The 20,423-nt window shown below is 41.0% G+C and overlaps 1 protein-coding gene across 4 annotated transcripts in view; it reads left to right on the top strand.

Annotated features, from left to right (window-relative positions):
* The first annotated feature begins 8,869 nt into the window (after window positions 1–8,869).
* LOC145355447 (protein tyrosine phosphatase domain-containing protein 1) overlaps window positions 8,870–20,423 on the top strand; it is a 30,565-nt gene continuing 19,011 nt past the window's right edge. For 2 of the 4 annotated variants that reach the window (XM_080207563.1, XM_080207561.1), the window contains exons 1-2: window positions 8,870–9,070; window positions 19,945–20,025. In XM_080207563.1, coding sequence (XP_080063689.1) covers window positions 19,953–20,025 — 73 coding nt within the window. In that variant the 5' untranslated portion in view covers window positions 8,870–9,070; window positions 19,945–19,952. Of the gene's footprint in view, window positions 9,071–17,880; window positions 18,310–19,944; window positions 20,026–20,423 lie in introns of those variants that run through there. The other 2 variants (XM_080207560.1, XM_080207562.1) reach the window with 2 other exon arrangements.

The raw sequence follows: 20,423 nt of genomic DNA, 5'->3' as shown, positions 1-20,423 counted from the left end.
GACTATCCACTCTTTCCCTGCCTCTCATAATCTTGTAGACCTTTATCAGGTTGCCCCCTCAACCTCTGTCATTCCAGTGAGAACAAACCAAGCTTCTCCAACCTCTCCTCAGAGCTAATGCTCTCCATACCAGGCAACATCTTGGTAAATCTTTTCTATACCTTCTCCAAAGCCTCCACATTCTTCTGATTGTGTGGCACCAGAATTGAACGCTATATTCCAAGTGCGGCTTAACTAAGGTTCTATAAAGCTGCAACGTGACTTGCCGATTCTTAAACTCAAGGCCCTGGCCAATGAAAACAAGCATGCCACAAATTTGCTGAATTTGAAAAAAAAATATGTAAAGTCAACAGTTTCCAGATTAAAAAGGGGAGTATCATAGAATCCCTACAGTGCAGAAAGAGGTCATTTGGCTCATCAAGTCTACACCAACTCTTCAAAATAAGCATCCCACCCAGGCCCTCTCCCTTGCCCTATCCTTATAATCTTGTGCATTTACCATGGCTAATCCACCTAACCTGCACATCTTTCGCCCATGGAAGGAAACCAGAGCACCCAGGGGATGCCCTATAGATACAGGGAGAAAATGCAAATATATAAAATCCCTCTTACCACAAATTACTGTAATGTTTATAGTTAGGATCAGAAGCACTCTAGACACCAGTACTATGCATCATTAATCATTACACACAGTTAATAAAGTCAGTCAGGAGGATGTCTATTTCTCTTTGGCTGTATATAATGTTGAACAATATGGCTGTTCTTGACACTAGACATATGATGTGGAACTTCAATAGACACTTCTTCTCTTAGAACAAAGTCTGCATCATTATCATGTGGTTTGCAGCATAGATACAATCATCAGGCAACTCAGATTCAACTAACTCTCCTGCAGGTGGTATTCATTAACACCAGGGACTAAAGAAGTTGCTACTTCTGGAGATGATTCAGAGAAATCATTTTGAGATGAAAACAGTTGGTCACCATGGCATTGCCAAACTAGTTCATCTTTAGTTTCAACTGTGTAAGAAATTGGACCTGTTAAAACCATTGCTAAAACCATGACTGATACCCCTTTCTCACTTGTGCCTTAAGAGTACAGTAACACTCAATCTCCTTGTTGAAATGAGCATTGTTTTGCTCTCGCATCTCATCTAGCAACTTGAGATTGTTCTTGATGCTCTGCTATCTCTGAAGTTTCTAGAGGTAATAACAAATCAAATGTAGTTCTCAACTTTTCTTTAAGAGTAATAATATAGGTGAAGTTTGGGTAGACACATGAATAGTATTTCTAAAAGATACTAAAAAAACTATTCACACAACATGATAACGAACCTTGTACTTTTAATGCTTTTAAAGAATGTTTCAAAACTTTATTAATCTTTCAGTTAATCCATTGGTTGATGGACAATAAGGTGTGGATTTTATATGCTGAATACCATTGACTCTGAGATAATCTTCAAATTCTTGTGAAGTTAACTGAACCATTTTTATTAACATGTTTTACTTAGCAAAGTCTTGCACTGTTTTCAAAGTCTTGCACTGGTTAGTTCAGTTGTAGCAGATCTCATGATCTTCTGGCCAATTTGAAAGTGCATCAGTTATGATTAAGAACATGTAACTTTCAAAGAGACCAGCAAAATCTGTATGCAATGTAGCCCAATCCATCACACAAACCAGCCTCCCATCCATTTACACTGTCTATATTTTCTGCAGCCAGCATAATCAAGGATCCCATGCACCCCAGGTATACTCTCTTTCACGTTCCATCGGGAAAAAGATAAAAAAGTCTGAGATCACATACCAACCGACTCAAGAACAGCTTCTTCCCTGCTGCCATCAGACTTTTGGATGGATCTACCTCGCACTAAGTTGATCTTTCTCTATACCCTAGCTATGACTGCACTACATTCTGCATGTTTTCCTTTCCTTCTCTATGAATGGTATGCTTTGTCTGTATAGCATGCAAGAAACAATACTTTTCACTGTATTAGTACATGTGACAATAAATGAAATCAATCTTTGCCAAGTCATTTTAGCTTATTTGAAAGGGTGCAAGGGAGACAGCATGGTGAGTGCAAGGGACCCATTTAAAATCTGATCTATTGATCTTCAGAGTAGGACTGGTGCAGATGTTATTCCAAAAGGCAATCTAAAACAGCAACTTGTGAAACACCTTAATGACATCACCATCAAATCATGTGACTGGCTTTTAAAGCAATCATGGAACTACGTAAATATATAACAGTCACATTGTATAAGCTTGTTGGGTTTGACCAGTTTCCCTGAGAAGAATATTCAGAAGAATCTGGTTACTTTCAAGGAAAAGAACAAATTGCATTCTACAAAAATAATTTACATCATGAAAGACAAGAATTAAGACAATGAAGAAGAGAATTTCCAGAAATATGATGAAGAACTCCAACTGATAGTCTTATCCATATTAGAATGAATGATGACGCTGATTTATCAAATATTTGTCCACCTTTAGTTCAAATATTTCTAATGATCCAGCCTCCACCATCCTTTGTGGCAGAGAATTCCAGAGATTCACCACCCTCTGCGATAAGAAATTTCTATGCACCTCAGTTTTAAATGACTGGCCCCTTATCCTTTTAGCTATGTCTTCTTGTTTGAGACTTCCCCAACAGTGAAAACATCTCACCATCTACCCTGCCTAGCCCCCTCAGGATCCTATATGTTTGAATAAGGTCCCCCCTCACTCTTCCAAATTCCAAGGACTATAGGCCCGGACTATGCAATTTCTCTTGATATGACAATGCTCTCAGCCCAGGAATTAGCCTAGTGAATCTCCTTTGGGCTGCCTCCAATGTTACTATATCCTTTCTTTGGTAAGGGGACCAAAACTGTATGCCGTATTCCTGGTGAGGTTTCACCAACACCCATATAATTGCAACAAAACCTCCCTATTTTTAAACTCTAACCTCTTAGTAATAAAGGCCGAAATGCCGTTTGCCTTCTTAACCACTTTTTGGACCTTCCCATTAGCTTTTTGTAATTCATGCACTAGAACACCTAGATACCTCTGTATTTCACTCACCTGCACTGTTTGTCCGTTTTGATAATAATCTGCCTTTTGATTCCTCTTTAAGGGCATGACCTCACACTTCTCCACATTAAACTCCTTTTGCCAGATTTTCACCCAGTTACCCAATCTATTTATATCCCTTCACAGAATCACAATCACCTCATCACAACCTCCCTTTCCACCTATCTGCGTACCATCAGCAAATTTGGAAACATTACGTTCTGTTTCTTCCTCCAGGTCATTATGTAAATTGTGAACAATTGCAAACCAAGAACTGATTTCTGTTGTACTTCACTAGTTATATCTTTCCACTCTGAAAAGGACCCATTTATTCCAACTGTATTTTATGTGACAGTCAGTTTTCACTCCATGCTGACACACTTCCTTCAGTTCCACGGGCTTTTACTTTATGCCCTAGCCACTTCAGCGGTACCTTGTCAAATGCCCTTTGGAAATTTAAATACACCACATCCACAGGTTCCTGTCTATCTACTCTCCCTGTTATATCCTCAAAGAATGCGAGCAAATTCATCAAATATGATTTACCTTTCATAAAACCATGTTGATGAGGCTTGGTTATATTCAGCTTTTCTAAATGATTAGTTATTTTCTCTTTGATTATTGACTCCAGCATCATGCCAAAATGCTGTTTGGCAAGATGTTAAACTAATTGGTCTACAGGTCCCTGCATTCTGCTTATCTCCTTTCTGTGCATGAAAGGGTCTTTTGCTCTGTCTATATGTGTGTTTGTGTGTGTTTGAGGAGGGGTGTTGTGTGTCCCTGTTCATATCTCCTGATGATGATCAGAGTCATCCCGTGGCTCAGTCACAGTCAGATGGATTGTACATCGGATCAGTGCCTCAGCTGACTCAGTGTGTTTTGGCTGAAGCTAATCCTTAGGCACATTATCTTGCAATTAGGTCAGGTCATTGCTTCTTAAAGAGGAAACACACTTTGTTAAATCTGCAGGAGGACCTGACACTTCATTTTCTTTCAAGCAGTTTCCGGTGTTGTTTGGCTGAAACACGAGCCAGGACTTTGAAAATTACTTGAGCTGAAATTTGAGCACCTGATACTGCAAACCTGGGACTGGCAAACCCTACCCCATCAGAACGCTGCTGTTTCATTTCCGACTTAGAGCAGGAATATGACCAGAGGCTGTGCAGGGACCAATGCATGTGCCATGGAAGAGTGGCATAGATCCCTTTCATTTTTACATCCATCATGTAGGAGGCAATGAGCAAAGAACAGAAGGAGATGAAGCTTTGGGGAAGTGACTGCTTTCACCACATAATCACTTCCAGGGCAATATTGGTCCAATCCTCAGCACATAGTCCCACATCTCTGCTTTCTGGTATGTAGGGAGGCAAAGAGAAAAGAAGAGCCACACACTGAAAATGAATATCCCTCATTCACTTGTTACTTGTGGAAGCTGCAGGAATTTAAATTCTATGAATACATCTGGACTATAAAGCTAGTCTTAGTAATGGTGGCCATGGCAGCTACCAAGGAATGTTGTAAAAACCCACCTGGTTCACTAGTCACTCTCAAGGAAGGAAATCTGTCATAATTTCCTGGTCTGGCTGACATGTGACTCCAGATCCACAACTGTATAGTTGACTCTTGGTTGCACTCTGTAATGATGTGCTAAACCATTCAATTCAAGGGCAATTAGAAATGGGTAACAAATATTGATCTTGCCAATGACACCCACATCCCCTGAAAGAATAAACAGAACAAACTGGTTTGGTCCATGTGTCCTCTGTTTGCTCAGTGGCTGTGTGTCTGTCTCTGTGTATCTGTTTATCATTGTGCCATCTGTGTCTGTGCTGTCTGTGGTTGTGCGTGTCTGTGTATGCATGTCTGCATGCAATCTATGAAGGTCTGTGCTCCCTTGTGTTCAATCGTGTCTATGTATATATCTGTCTGTATGTCACCTGTGTCTCTCAGCTATTTGTGTCTGTGCATTCTATATGCTTGTGGACCTGCCTGCTCTCTGCATCTGTGTATGTGTCTGTGCCTTCTGTGTCTGAGTCTGTCCTTAGCCATCTGTTTGTCTATACCTGAACATAGAATCATTGACTATTCCACCAATGCTGGTGTTTTTCTCTCCATGAACCACCTAGTCTAATCCCAACCTTCCCTTTATTCCCCATTAACATTGCATCAAATCTAATCCCACTCTCTTGCTTACGTGACAAGCACTTTAATATCCCATCCCCTTTTACTACACTCTCCTACTCAGTCTCCATGAGTTTTAATGTCATATCCAGTTTACTCTCTCCCGCTATCTAGTGGGTCATTTTCTAGCGGGTCTAGCTGCGTTGTTTTCTAGCTGGAGGTCTGTCACTAGTGGTGTGCCGCAGGGCTCAGTACTGGGACCTCTTCTCTTTGTAGTGTATATAAATGATTTGGAAGAGGGAGTAGGTGGTGTGATCAGCAAATTTGCTGATGGCACCAAGATGGCTGGATTGGCGGTGAGGAGCAGTGTCTGGCAATACAGCGGGATATTGATAGGCTGGTTGATTGGGCAGATACATGGCAAATGGAGTTGAATCCGGATAAATGTGAGGTGATGCATTTTGGCCGGAATAATGTAGGGGGGAGTTATATGATAAAGGGTATGCCCGTAAGGAGTATAGAATCGCAGTGAGACCTGGGGGTGCAAGTGCACAAGTCTTTGAAGGTGGCAGTGCAAGTGGAGGGTGTGGTGAAGAAAGCCTATGGTATGTTAGCCTTTATAGGAAGGGGTATAGAATATAACAGCTGGAATCTAATGTTGCAGTTGTACAGAATGTTGGTTAGGCCGCATTTAGAGTACTGAGTCCAGTTCTGGTCGCCTTACTACTGGAAGGACGTGGAGACTCTGGAGAGAGTGCAGAGGAGGTTTACCAGGATGTTGCCTGGTATAGAAGGACTGGGGTATGAAGAAAGATTGAAGAAATTGGGGCTCTTTTCCCTTGAAAGACGCCGACTGAGGGGGGATCTAATAGAGGTATATAAGATTATGAAGGGTATAGATAGAGTAAACAGAGGTAAGCTATTTCCTATGATAGAGACACATAGGACAAGGGGCCATGGACTTAAGGTGAGGGGGGAGAGGTACAACACAGATATTAGAGGGAGGTTTTTCACACAGAGGGTAGTGGGGGTATGGAATTCTCTGCCAAGTAAGGTGGTGGAGGCAAACAAGCTAGAGTCATTTAAGAGTAACTTAGACAGGCACATGAGTGGGTTGGAGATGGGTGGATATAGGAGATTGTTTTAAATAAGGGTCATTAGCATTGGGGCGTCCCTGGTAAGGTAAATGGATATGATACAAGAATAATTTTTTTTTCCTTTTCATTCCCAGGTTTTAAGTCAGTCCGCCTTGTGTCCAACGAGGGACATACATGCGATGGGTCGTACTGGGGCTGCTCTTGGTTGTTCGAGATTGGCCTAGTGCTTCATGTCGTTAGTGTGTGTCTAAACTGGACCAGATACTGGGCAAGACGACAGCTCAGTGACTATCGCTGATTGCTGTGCAGACACATGGATTTGGGCCAGTGTCTGTGGGAGTTTGCGCATTCTCCCCGTGCTTGCGTGGGTTTTCTCCGGGTGCTCCGGTTTCCTCCCACACCCCAAAGATGTGCTGTTAGGCTGATTGGCAGTAATAAATTGTCCCTAAATCAGTTTCCCTCAATCTGGGTGGCCATAAAACATTAGACAGGGGTCGTGGGTGGAGAGGGGGACTGGTGGTGTTGAGATGGCGGTGCGGGCTCGTTGGGCCAAAGGGCCTGTTTCCCGGGCTGTTTTTGTTCTTTGTTCTTTATCTCATTCCTCAAGCCCTTTGATATGTCACCCATTCTAATACCACTCTCCCTTACTCTCCTTTGATTTTCTATCCAGTCTTATTCCACTCTTCTGCTCACTCTTCATACCTTTCAGTCTCTCATCCTATTTTAGTATAGCACTATTTTGGCAATGATAGTTTTTTGCTCATGCTGTAAATATATCTGTTGTGGTTACGGTAGTTACCAGATTTGCTTACAGTTGATCCTGGTTACAATAGATCCCAATTACAGTAGGTCCTGGTCCTAGTTGGATATATGACCCATTACCATCTATCATTAACATTGGATATTGAAGAAACAAATTTTGTGAGATCAATCAGATATAAAAGAAGAGATTTACTAGAATAGTGCCGAGATGGAACTTGATGGTGTGGAAAACTGGAGAAGCTGGGTTTGTTTTCATTAGCGTAGAGAATTTGTTGATGCTGTCTAAAATTGTAACAGGTTTTGATAGAGTAAATAAGGAGGAATTATTTCCATTGACAGGATCGCTAACTGAGGACACAGTTATAAGATACTTAACAAAATAGCGGAGTGGGGGTGAAGAAGAGAAATTTTTTTGCAGCAAAATGTTATGATCAGGAATACACAGCTTGATAGGCTGGGGAAGCAGATTCAATCATAGATTTCAAAATTGGATATACACTCACAAAAGGAAAAAAAGATTGAGAGGCAATTGCTAAATGGCAGAGGACTGGAACAAATTGGATAGTTCTTTCAGAGAGCTGGCAGAGGCACAATGGGCAGAATGGCCTCCTTCCATACCATATGGATTTTTTTAGGTGGAAGTCTTCTGTCTCCTAAGATAATGGTTTGCCCCATGGTGGTCAACCCTGTGTTAAGCATCACCTGGTATGACTCAGGAGTGCCATCTGACATGGCAGTCTCTGTTGCATTTACTGTCGAGGGAGAGAGTAGACTGAGAACTTGCACGATTCTCTGGCATCTGTTTTCTCTTCTTTGTCAGGTAAGTTTTTATATTTCTGCTCACTTCTTTCAGTGCTCTTCCAAACAATCAATCTCTAATGGTTACAGTCATTAGTGACTATATTCGTCAGTTTCAATATCCGCCATCTTTATATGGGTAGCACGGTGGCACAGTGGTTAGTGCTGCTGTCTCACAATTTCAGGGACTCGGGTTCAATTCCCGGCTTAGATCACTGTCTGTGCGGAGTCTGCCCATTCTCCCTGTATCTATGTGGGTTTCCTCTGGGTATGGCGACTAAGAAATTTTCACATTAACTTCATTGCAGTGTTAATGTAACCCTACTGTGACACCAATAAACCTTACTTAATGATTCTATGAAAACTAAGTTTTGATTATTCTTGGTCTTCTTTCCATTTTCCATTCACCTCATTCCTATTATTCCCACTCCTTTTATGCACAATTCCTTGATTTCCATTCATGTTATCTTCATTTCGCCCACTCGCAATCATTTATCCTAATTTCTGTTATTTTCACTCTTGCTATGAGAAAATAAGACTTTCATTTATGTAACACCTTTCACAATCTCAGGATGTCCCTAAGGGATTCGCAACCAATGGATTACGTTTGAAGTGAAGGCACTGTTGCTATGTAGGAACCAAGCATCTTCACTCCCCTCATCTACATTCCCCTTTAATCACTTTATTCATCTTCACTCTCCTCATTTCTCCTGTTATCCTCCCTCCCATTATCCTCACTTCTGATTTCTTCACTTGTGTTAACCAGTCCCTTTATCCAGCGATTGGAGCTTTTGATAATTGAATTTTGCTAATTTGGGGAGAGCAGTAAGGTACATTTCCTCCATTAGGGTGGGTAGTTGAAGCTTCTCTGCATCAGCTAAATGGTTGTGAAACTTAAATTTGGTTTGCAGGCTAGGTGCCAATTTTAACCATCATCGTATAAACATCTAGACCAGAACTAGACTGGAACCTTGGCATGTGATGTGCACTAGGACCCTGCAGAGTATTTACTGACAGAATCCGGTGCAAATATCTGGTAAACCGAAGGCACTCTGGTTACCTGATATTAGAGTGTTGGACAGTGTTCTTCCTGGTGCAAGAGTTGAGTTGCGGAGGTTGGTGAAGGCACAGCTTCTTTGCTGGTACTATTGTCCAAGAAAGAAATTCTATTATACAGATGTGAATACTTTGAATCAGCAGAAAATAAGGAATAGTGCACCAGGACAGTCTGCAAGCTGAACAGGTGAGTGTGACCATCTCTACTGGAAACTGCCACAGGAATTGCTTTTTGCACTGACTGATGCCTGGGTTTAAATATTTCATTTCACTTTCCTATTTTTAAGCAAATCATTCTCCATTCTGCCACTTTTTTTTAATATGTTCTTTTCACTCAAACTACCGTGTGTTTGGGAACTCTTATCAACTGGACAAAGGGGTAAACTAAACCTTACCATCCATATATAGCATATATAGCAAGACCCTCAGTCACCTGCAAACTAACCTGTGACACCAGCTCCAGCTAGTCTTAACTATTAACAACCAACCCCACCTTTCAAACTAGCCCCCAACCGAACAGATTCCAAATTATAAACCCAATCCCATAGACTCAAATAGTAACCCCAAACCCTTGGAATCTAACCAATAAAACTCAGGCCCAGGATACTGACTAGTAACCCCCAGCTCCAGGACTCTATCTAGTAAGCACCAGCCTCAAAGGACTAACTAATAACTCCTAACTCCCCAGGGTCTCAATAGTAACCCTCACTCTCACCAAATCTAACTAGTGATCCCCAGTTCCACACATCCTAACTTGTGACACTAGACCTAAATACTGTACTCTTAATTAGTTATCCCTGCTGATGTATTCTAACCTGTGATTCCTGACCACCTATTATAATTAACAGCACTAGGGTCATTTAATCTAAGTCATTGTTGCTCTCCTGAAATCACTGGCAAACTGTGGTAAAGTATACAAAATACCTTACTCACAGCAGAGTAAATGGACTTGACACAGAATGATAGAAGCTTCAGCACAGAATAAGGCCATTTGGCCCATTGTGCCTGTGCTAGTTCTTTGAAGGCACCATCCAGTTAGTTCCGGTTCCCTGCTCTTGCTCTCACAGTGCTACAAGTTTTAATTTTATTTTCAGGTGTATGACCAATTCTTTTTTGAATCTTCATCCACTGCCCTTTCAGGCGATGTATCCAGATCATAAGACCTTGCTGCATAGAAAAAGTGTTTTCTTGTCTCCCTTTTCGCCCTTATGACAATTCTGTTAAAGTTATGTCCTCTGGTAATCAAGCTTCCAGCCAATGGACTCTGAACCTACTCTCTCAGAATTCTTCATAGTTTTGAAATCTTTTATTAAATTTCCATTAATCTCTTGTGCTCTAAGGAGAACAACCCTAGCTTCTGTAGTCTCACCACATAACTGTAGTCCTTTCTTGCTGATATCCTTCTCCTAAAGCTGCAGTGCATCCTCTCCAAGGCCTTGACAGCTTTCCTAAAATGTGGTGCCTAGAATGGTCACAATGCTCCATTTGGAGCCTAACTAGTAATTTATGAATCATACAATCCCTACAGTGCCTAAGGAGGTCATTTGGCCTGCGGCGACAACAATCCAACCCAGGCCCTATCCCCGTAACCCCAGTATTTAACCTGTTAATCCCCTTGACACTGAGGTTCAATTTAGCATAGCCAATCAACCTAGCGCACACATTTTTGGACAGTGGAAGGAAACCAAAGCACGCAGAGGAAGCCCATGCAGACATGGGGAGAATATGCAACTCCACACAGTCACTCAAGGCCAGAATTAAACCCAGGTCCCTGGTGCTGTAAGGAAGCAGTGCTAATCATTGTGCCACTGTGCGCGCTGCCTTCTATCAACTTCCTTTCTTTTGTATCTATATCTTTATTTATAAAGCCACAAGTCCCATGTATTTTGATCAATCTTATCACCTCGTCCTGCCACACTCAAATCTTTGTGAACATAAATCCCTAGGCCTCTCAGTTCCTGCAATCCTTTTAAAATTTAGTTTATTTTGCTTGTCCTTATTCTTTCTTCCAAAAAGCAACACTTCTCTATGCAATAAAATTCATTGGCTAAGAGTATGTCCATTTCATCAGCCGAGGTCTCCCTGAGGTCTATTACTACAACAACATCTTGTACTCATATATTGCATCTTTAATACAGTAAAACTTCCCAAGGCATTTCACAGGAGTGCTATAAAGTAAAATCTCACACCGAGCCACATTAGGAGATATTAGGGGATATCATCAAAGGCTTGATCAAAGAGGTAGGTTATAAGGTGCATCTTAAAGGAGGAATGAAAGACGAAGAGGGGAATTCCAGCGCATAGATCCTTGACAGTTGAACGCACAATAGAGCAATCAAAATTTGGGATGCTTAAGATGCCAGAATAAGAGGAATGCATATATCTCAGAGGGTTGCCAAGCTGCAGCAAATTAGGAAGATAGGGAGGAACAGCAGTGTGGAGGTTTTTGAAAACAAGTGTGAAGACTTTATAATCAAGGCATTGCTTAAATTGAAGTTAGTGTAAGTCAGTGAGCACAGAAAGTATGGGTGAAGAATATTTAGTGTGAGTAAGGACATTGTGTAGTTTATATTACAGTTTATTATATTTCTAAATGTTTTGCCATCTGCAAATTTTTAAAATTGTGCTTTTTATATCCAAGTCATTAATATATGTAAAAAGAAACAATGGTTCCCATGTCAACTTCTGGCAACACGGCTGTATACTTCTCTTCAGTCTGATAAAGAACTGCACAATTTGACAACTTCTTAGCCTATTTCAGGTCCACACTGCTCTGATTTACTTCTATGCATTTCAATTTTGCTGACAATTTTATTATTTGATACTTTGTCAAATGCCTTTAAATGTCCATAAATATAGCATAAATTGCAATATCCTCATCAACCCTCATTGCTATTTCATTTAAAGATTTCATCACATTTGTCAGACATGATTTACCTTTCAGAAGTCTGTGCTGACTTCCATTTACTAACCTATGTTCATCCAAGTGAGAGCTTATTTTCCTGCCCTGCCTCGACAGGCTGACTGGCCTGTAGTTGCCAGGTTTATTCCTCACTCCTTTTTAAGCAGAGGTTTAACGTTTGCATTCCTCCAGTTCTTTGGCATCGCTCCCACATCTAAAAGATTGTGGAGAGAACTTTTGCAATTTCCACCCTCACCAACCTGGAATACCATCCCATCCAGACCAAATGACCTATCCAATTGCAGCATTGCCAACCTTTTAATCACCTGCTCTTTAACTATTTTCATTCTAATATCACTCCTGATTTTACTGCTATACTGGCAGCTTCTCTAGTGATAAGTATGAATAACTCATTTAGGTATCTCAGTCTTGTCCAAGACCTCCACAAAATATATCTTCTTTCTTGCTCGCTAATCCACCCAGCCTTCCTATCCTATTACTATTTATATTTTAATAATAGATTTTTGAGTTACTTTTTAAGTAACCCGCTAATCTTTTCTTATATAATCTCTTCACCCCTCTTATTTCCTTACTTTTCTGTAGTCTTGTATTCTGCCTGACTCTGTACTGGATCTGACATTTATTGTAAGCCTACTTTTCTGTTTATCATTTATTCTCAGTTTCTTGATTTCTCTAGGGATTTCTAGGAACCGTACTTTCTCCTCTATAGGAATGTATATGCTCTGTACCATCACTATCTTTTCCTTGCAGGCCTCCTATTGTTCATTTGCTATTTTAGCTGTCAATCTTTCACCCTAATCCATGCATACTTTTACTTCAGCCTCACATACCCTAACTGGTAACCTCCAGCCCAGCTAATAAGTAAACCACTCTTAATTATCGTAATACTCTTAATGAGCAACCAAACCCATGTATTCTACTTAGTTAACCTAAGCCCAGCTCCCCTAAATAACAAAATAGACCAATATTTAGTTCTAGACTGACCCGGTGAATGGGGACTCTGTTACAGACTGACGGGGTCAGTTGCAAACTGACACCTGTTTCAGCTACCCACCCTATCAAAGCATTCTCTTCAAAAAGGTTTTTTTTCTCATGACTGCCGTGATTTAGAATGATTTTCCTGAGGAAAACTTTTGAAAAAACTTAAAGGCTGAGGAGTTGGATCTCTTGCTGTTCTGCTGTCACATCATTCTGAGTTCAGTTCCCTTACACATCTCTTGGTCCCAAATGCCCCTGCCATTCTGGAACATGGAATATTTGATGCCATTGGTTACCTTCCGTCCTGACACAGAGCAGATGTTAACTCTGTATGTTTTTTAAAAATCAATGTGGTGCTGCCAATTGGTTTTTGCTGCTCCCATACATACATCAACATTTATCTATAATTTAAGTCACAGCTGGCATTGTTAAGTTCTTATTCGGCACTTTGTGTCTGGGCACATGGAATATATCAATGATGTTTAACTGTGTGATGGGAATCTCTCCAAATGGCTGTGTGTCATCAGAGTTATAAAAAAAGCATTGTTTCTAATAGTATCAATCATTGTCAATCAATATAATTAACTGACTTACCCACAGGTAATTGCAATAGCGGAATCAGAATTGTTGAATGTTTCAAGAAAGAGATAGATATATATTTCTAATAAAACAGGAATAAAGAGATAAACAGGTGGGGAGGTGGATTGAGACCAGGGAAAGATCAGCCATGATCTGATTGAATGGCAGAACAGGCTCGAAGGATGAATTTGCCTACTTCTGCTCCTAGTAGGAACATGTTCTATGTTTCCCATGTACTAATGTTTTAGAAAACGCTTATACACAATAAAAGAAAATGTGTATCACTATTGTATATTTACTGAACAGATTTCTGCTAAGTTATATTGGGAGTACAACACAGACCTCGATCAAAAGACACTGATACATCTTAGTGTTTTAACAAAAAACACACACACAAAGGTTAAAGTCCATATGCAAGCTCCATGCAAATGTATAAGCATTGAGATCAGAGGCCCAACAGTGGTGTTCAATACTCACTTTTATTTACTAATCAGAAATGTAGTTAGCTTTGTCTGGCTAATGTGGATTACTCGGAGTTGTCAATATTTCATATCTAGACTCCCAGTTTCTCACGTGGATTCCCAATTTGACACATCTGGGTTATCAATTTGATAACCTGCTCAAATGAATCCATTCCAGCTTCCTTTGTCTGGTGTCTTAGCCATTAGGAGATACCTTTGTCCATCTCTCTTTAGTTCCAATCAATCCCTATCCTTCTATCCTGTACCGCACACTGCCACCCCCATCTCCAAGTATATAATTCATTACATTTTTATCCCTTTTCAGTTCTGTAAGAATCATACAGATTTGAAATGTTAACTCTGTTTATCTTTCCACAGATGTTACCAGACCTGCTGAGTTCTTCCAGCATTTTCTGTTTTATTTTGGTTTTATTTCAGATTTTCAATATCTGCTTTCGCTGAGTGTCTTTACGAGGTCATTGTGTTGAGGGTGTGTTGTTCTAATGTTTGGTGCTGGACCACTTTCTAATATCTTTCCTTGAACTTCACAAACTGCTCAGCATTCAGTCTCCGGATTGGCGTTCTGGACTGAAGATAAATGCGGACTCATTACTTCATCCCACTCCCAATCTTTCTCCTCCACCTTCCCTGACTCAAGCTGCTGTCTCTTTCCGGGATACACCTCTTTGGCTATTAAAGTTTTAAAGTTTACTTATTTGTCACAAGTAGGCTGACATTACACTGCAATGAAAATCCCACAGTCACCACAGTTCAGCACCTGTTTGGGTACACTGAGGGAGAATTTAGCATGGGCAATTCACTTAACCCACACATCTTTGGACCGTGGAAGGAACTTGGACCACCCAGAGGAAACGCATGCAGACATAGGGAGAATTTGCAGACTCCACACAGATAGGAATTGAATCTAGGTCCCCTGGCACTGCAAGGCAGCAGTGCAGTGCTCTGTGTCGCTTATTTCATGCAGTGAATTAATCATTACAGAGTGAGACCTGGAGAGTGAGTGTTTCTGGAAAAAGAAACTAAGAAAGACTTATATTCCTCCATCGCACCTTTTTGTGACTTCAGGACATCCCAAAGTATTTAATAGATAAATGAGTATTTTTCTGCAGTGTAGCATAATATAGGAAATGTGACAGGCAATTTGCACATAGTGAGCTCCCACAAATAACAATGAAATTGAATCAGGAGTTGGAATGTCTTGTTGAAGTTGTACAAGACATTGGTAAGACCACACTTGAAATATTGTGTGCAATTTTGGTCACCCTATTATAGAAAGGATATTATTAAACTGGGAAGAGTGCAGAAAAGATTTACTGGGATGTTACTGGGACTTGATGGATTGAGTTATAAGGAGGGGCTGGATAGACTGGGACTTTTTTCTCTGGAGAGTAGGAGGCTGAGGGGTGACCTTATAGAGGTCTATAAAATAATGAGGGGCATAGATCAGTTAGTCAATATTTTTTCCCAAAGGTAGGGGAGTCTAAAACTAGAGGGCATAGGTTTAAGGTGAGAGGGTAGAGATACAAAAGTGTCCTGAGGGGAAATTATTTCACACAGAGGGTGGTGAGTGTCTGAAACAAGCTGTAGTAGTAGATTTGGGTACAATTTTGTATTTTAAAAAACATTTAGATAATTACATGGGTATGATGGGTATAGAGGGATATGGGCAAAATGCAGGCAATTGGGATTAGTTTAGGGGTTTTAAAAAAAAGGCAGCATGGACAAGTTGGGCTGAAGGACCTGTTTCTATGCTGTAAACCTCTATGACTAACTTGCTTTTAATGTGGTTGACTGAGGGCTTAGTATTAATCAGGACATTAGGGGAAACTCACCTATTCTTTGAATCGTGACATTCTTTAATGTCCACCTGAGAGTTTCATATCTTATGCAAAAATTGAACCTCTTAGTGCTGACTCCGAGTCTGATGTCAGTGCTCCTATACTAACCACAAATGGTTGCAGAAACATCAATGGATTCTTCTCCTGCTTCATAGTCAAGAAACGTTAAGTCAAATAGTCACAGCCCCCATACTGCAGCGGCTATAATTAATTAGCTCAGCATGTAACGAGGATAAAACCTGGGCCATTCCTGCTCCATCTTGCTCAATACTAGATTGCCCGACATTTGGATCACCCTTCACCAATTTATTTTGCCCAAGATGAACATGGCCTTTCATGCCATGCAGCCATTTCATGCCATGCCATGGAGAACATTTTGAATATTCTACTTCCAGGTTGTCCCAGGACTGCTGCACAAGGAGATTGATGAGGGTAGAGATTTTGTCAAGTAACCATCAGAAATGTTGTCTTTGGAATGAGATGTTAAACTAAAGGCTGGCCTGCCTTCTCAGATAAACCCATAGAAACTCTCCTGGCATGATTTTGCAGAAGGGGCGGGGAATTCTCCCCATGCTCTGACTAATATTTATCCCTCACCCAAACATTGAAAAAAGAGATTATCTGCTTATTCACATGATAGTTTGTGAGACTTTGCTCTATGCTAATTGGCTGTGTTTCCTATGTTGCAACAGCAACTACACTTCAAAAGATTCTCCTTGGCTGTAAGGCACTCTTGGTTGTCCTGAGGATATGAAAAGGGCTATAAAAATTTGGTATTTCTGTGGAAATCAAACACGTTCACCTTGCAGATCAGCCCAGGATCTAGCATTTGGGTTGGGGGAAGATCTTCACCTCCAGGCCTATGTGTTCTGAACCATCAAAGACAAATGCTTGGACACATCTTAATAGCCACAAACGTAACCTTCACTGAGAAAAGAGTAGAAAGAATGAATTGCCTGCCATCACTCTGGGTGTGGTCCTTAAAGTGATGTTTCCAGACAGATTGCAGAATCTCTCGGAATCCTTGGGTATCTATATGAATCAGCCTTTGGACAGATTATCTATCCATTATAACTTGACCATGGATTTCTTGAAAGATCATTTATCACCATCCAACCACTGCTGGCCAATTGGCTTCTGAAGAGATGGGAGTTACCACCTGACCAATAGGTTACTTGCAAAAATCAGCTAACCTAATAACTGATAATTAAGTAAATATTACATGGAATCATATATACACAAAGTTTACAATTTACAGAATCACACAGCGCTCATACACCTAACCCGAAAATCTGCACCGACACAGGAGAAATACCTGACCTACCTACCTACCTAATCCTATTTACCAACACTTCGTCCATAATCTTGAGTGTTATGATGTGCCAAGTACTCATCCAGGTACATCTTAAAGGATTTAAAGTTTTGAAAGTTTATTTATTAGTGTCACAAGTAGGCTTACATTATCACAATAATTACTGTGAAAATCCTCTAGTTGCCGCATTGTGGCACCTGCTTGGTGACACAGAGGGAGAATTTAACATGGCTAATGCACCTAACTAGCATGTCTTTTGGACTTGTGGGAGGAAATTCAAGCACCTGGAGGAAACCCATGCAGACATGGGGAGAATGTGCACACACTGCACAGACAGTGACCCTAGCCAGGAACTGAACTCAGTTCCCTGGCACTGTGAGGTAGCAGTGCTAACCACTGTGCCACCGTACCACCCTCCCAAGCAGCGCATTCCAGATGGTCACCATCCTCTGGGTAAAAACTTTTTTCCTCAAAACCCCTCTAAACTTCTACCACTCTCCTTGAACTTGTGTCCTCTTGTGACTGACCCTTCAACTGCTCCCTATCCACCTTGTCCATGGCCGTCATAGTCTTGTAGAATTCAATCAGGTCACCCCTCAGTCTTCTCTGCTCCAATAAAAACAACCAAAGTATATCCAACCTCTCACCATAACTTAAATGTTCCATCCCAGGCAACATCCTGGTCAAATTAATGGCCTGAGCTTGGAACTGAATGCTTTCTGATAGATCAGAAATGACAGAGGCCCAGCTATATTTTAGAGCATAACTATTGACCTTTTTCTTTTTGAGGGTATTTACACTGGGGATAAATCTATATTTAACTGTGTAAAATGTCAACTTAAACTTTTGTTCCTCTTCTGTGCTTCCATCTCCTTTCCCTCTCAGCTATTCCTTCAACTTCCCTCTCCCACTTTCCACCAATCCCCCACCCTTCCTTTCTCCTCTCTCTTCTCACTGTCCCCATTGGCTAATTGGAGACCCCAAATATATTTACTGATATTTTTGAGATCTAACAATGCCAGACGCTCCCTGTGACCCACTTGTCGTCTATGGGTGTGTTTTTGTGCCGGAGTCTCCTCATTAGCTTGCTCATTCTGGTTCAGAACTGTTCCAGCCCTTTCTCCCTCACCCTGGCATGACCCTGCAAATCCCAATCCCTCGCCCCTCCTATTCCCAGACTCGAGAGAATCTCATCAGGGCTGTGCCCCCCCATCTCATCTGTGCGTTGATGTGCGGAGGGAAAGAATGTCGCTATGAGGGACCCAGTGACTGGACCCTGCAGCAGCAAGCAATCCGGGGCGTGTTCTCAGCATGGTAGGTCTGTCAACGGGGGTCCATATCCATAGGGACAACAAATCAAATAGAAGGGAGCTGGGGGTAAGAGGCACAGCCAGGAAGAGAAGAGCAATACAGTTTGGGCATACATTTCTTAGACAAAGACAGAATAAATGGGGGTTGAAAGAGAACACTTGGTAAAGAGCAGAAAAAACTAAGTGCTCAAAATAGTCATCAAATGGGGATAGGTATGGGTCCTTAGTCACTGTAGATAGACATGGCACTGAAGGAGGCCATTCAGTTCACTGTACTTGTGTAGGCTCTTTGAGCATGAAATTTTACATGGTCTAAAACAAGATTGCCTTGAGGCAGGAAAATAGATGCCACTGACCCAGTCCTTCCTTTCTAAAGTACCTCCCTGTCGAGCTTGCAGAATCAGGAAGATTCTATCCCCAAAGAGCTGTCCAAGTAATCTCCTCCCCTGCTCCCTCCCAAAACATTGCAGATTGCTCCTTTTCAAATATTCATCCAGTTCTCTTTTGAATGTTACTGTTAAATCTGCCTCCATCACACTTTCAGGCAGCACATTCCTGATTGTAATAACTTACTGCATAACTTTTTTTCATCATCCTGCCTCTCTCCCCTTTGCCAGTTTTCATAAATCTATGTCCTCTGGTGGAAAGTTTCTCTTTATTTTCTCCATCTAAACCTTTTATGATTTTGGACATCTCTATCAAATCTCCCCTAACTTTTTCTGCTGTTAAGGGCAGTAATTCCAGTCCCTCCAGTCTTTGTACAGAACTGAAGTCTCTCCTCATTATATTATCTGGTAAATCTCTTCTGCACTCTTTCAAAGGTTTTGGTGAACTTCCTAAAGAGTCACCACAGCATTCCAACTGGGAGCTAACCAGCATTTTAAAACTGTGTAAAAAGTTACTATAAACTTTTCTTCCTCTTTTGTGCTTCCTTCCCCTCTCCCTCTCACCTACTCTCTCCCCTTCCCTCTCCCACTTTACACCAGCAGTTTCCTTGCTTTTGTACTCTATACCTCAGTTTATAAAGCAAAAGATCCTTTTTAAAAGCCTTCTCAACTTGTCTTGCCATCTTCAAAGATGTGTGTATCCAGGTCCTATCTGTTTTTACACCCCCTCTAAAATTGAATTTAAATTATATTGCAATGTGTACCATCGACAAGATGAATTGCAGCAACTTGCCAAGGCTTCTTAGATAGCAACTTCCAAACCCAAGACCTCTATCACCTAGAAAGACAAAGACAGGAGGTGTTTGGGAATACCATCAGCTCCAAACTCCCTTCCAAGTTACACACCATCCTGACTTGGAAATATATCACTGTCTCCTCACTGCTGGACCGGAATCTTGGAACTCCCCACCTAGCAACATTGTGGTTGGACCTACAGCATATGGACTACAGAGGTTCCAAGGAAAAGAAAGACTCAAATTTATATAGTGCTGTTCACAACCACCAGACTTCTCAAAGTGCTTTACGGCCAATGAAGTACTTTGAAGTATGGTCACTATTGTGATGAGCAAAAGGCCAACCACCACTTTCTCAAGGGGAAACTAGGGAAGGACAATAAATGCCAGCTTGCCAGTGAAAAAAATAATAAGAAAAGGAAGATAAGGTTGATGTGCTTTTTTCTCCCTCTCTCTCAGGGTCACTGATGATATTTTGGCCATGGCAAGACCATCTACACAGCTCATTAAGAAGTTTAACATCATCAAGCAGTTCAAAGGGTATGTGTTAATTAATGGGAACATTATGGTGTCTAATTAATTGTAGAATGCAGCTCTCCATTAACACTTGGCTTATTAGAAACCCAATCTTCACAGGATATGTTCAAGCAACTTGTGTTAATGAAATGTACTGTGTAAATTGCTGGTAACTAACACTCTGATATTGGCAGAAAACCAGGTAATTGCCTCAAATCCCTTTCATGTTGGAGGAACCAGAAGTGGATGGGCATAGATATCTCAGATGATTGTGGGATTGGAGGAGATTAGAGGTAGGAAGAGGTGAAACAGCAGATGAATTTGGAAACAAGGATGAGACTTTTAAAATCAATGTGTTGCTTAATTGTGAGCAAATGTAGGCCAGGTAACAGAAGGGTGATATGTGAATGGGATGTGTTGTG

Source organism: Carcharhinus amblyrhynchos, chromosome 19, assembly GCF_965287045.1.
Source record: "Carcharhinus amblyrhynchos chromosome 19, sCarAmb.v2.hapA, whole genome shotgun sequence".
NCBI classification, from domain to species: domain Eukaryota; kingdom Metazoa; phylum Chordata; class Chondrichthyes; order Carcharhiniformes; family Carcharhinidae; genus Carcharhinus; species Carcharhinus amblyrhynchos.
This window is presented reverse-complemented; position numbering and strand designations above follow the sequence as displayed.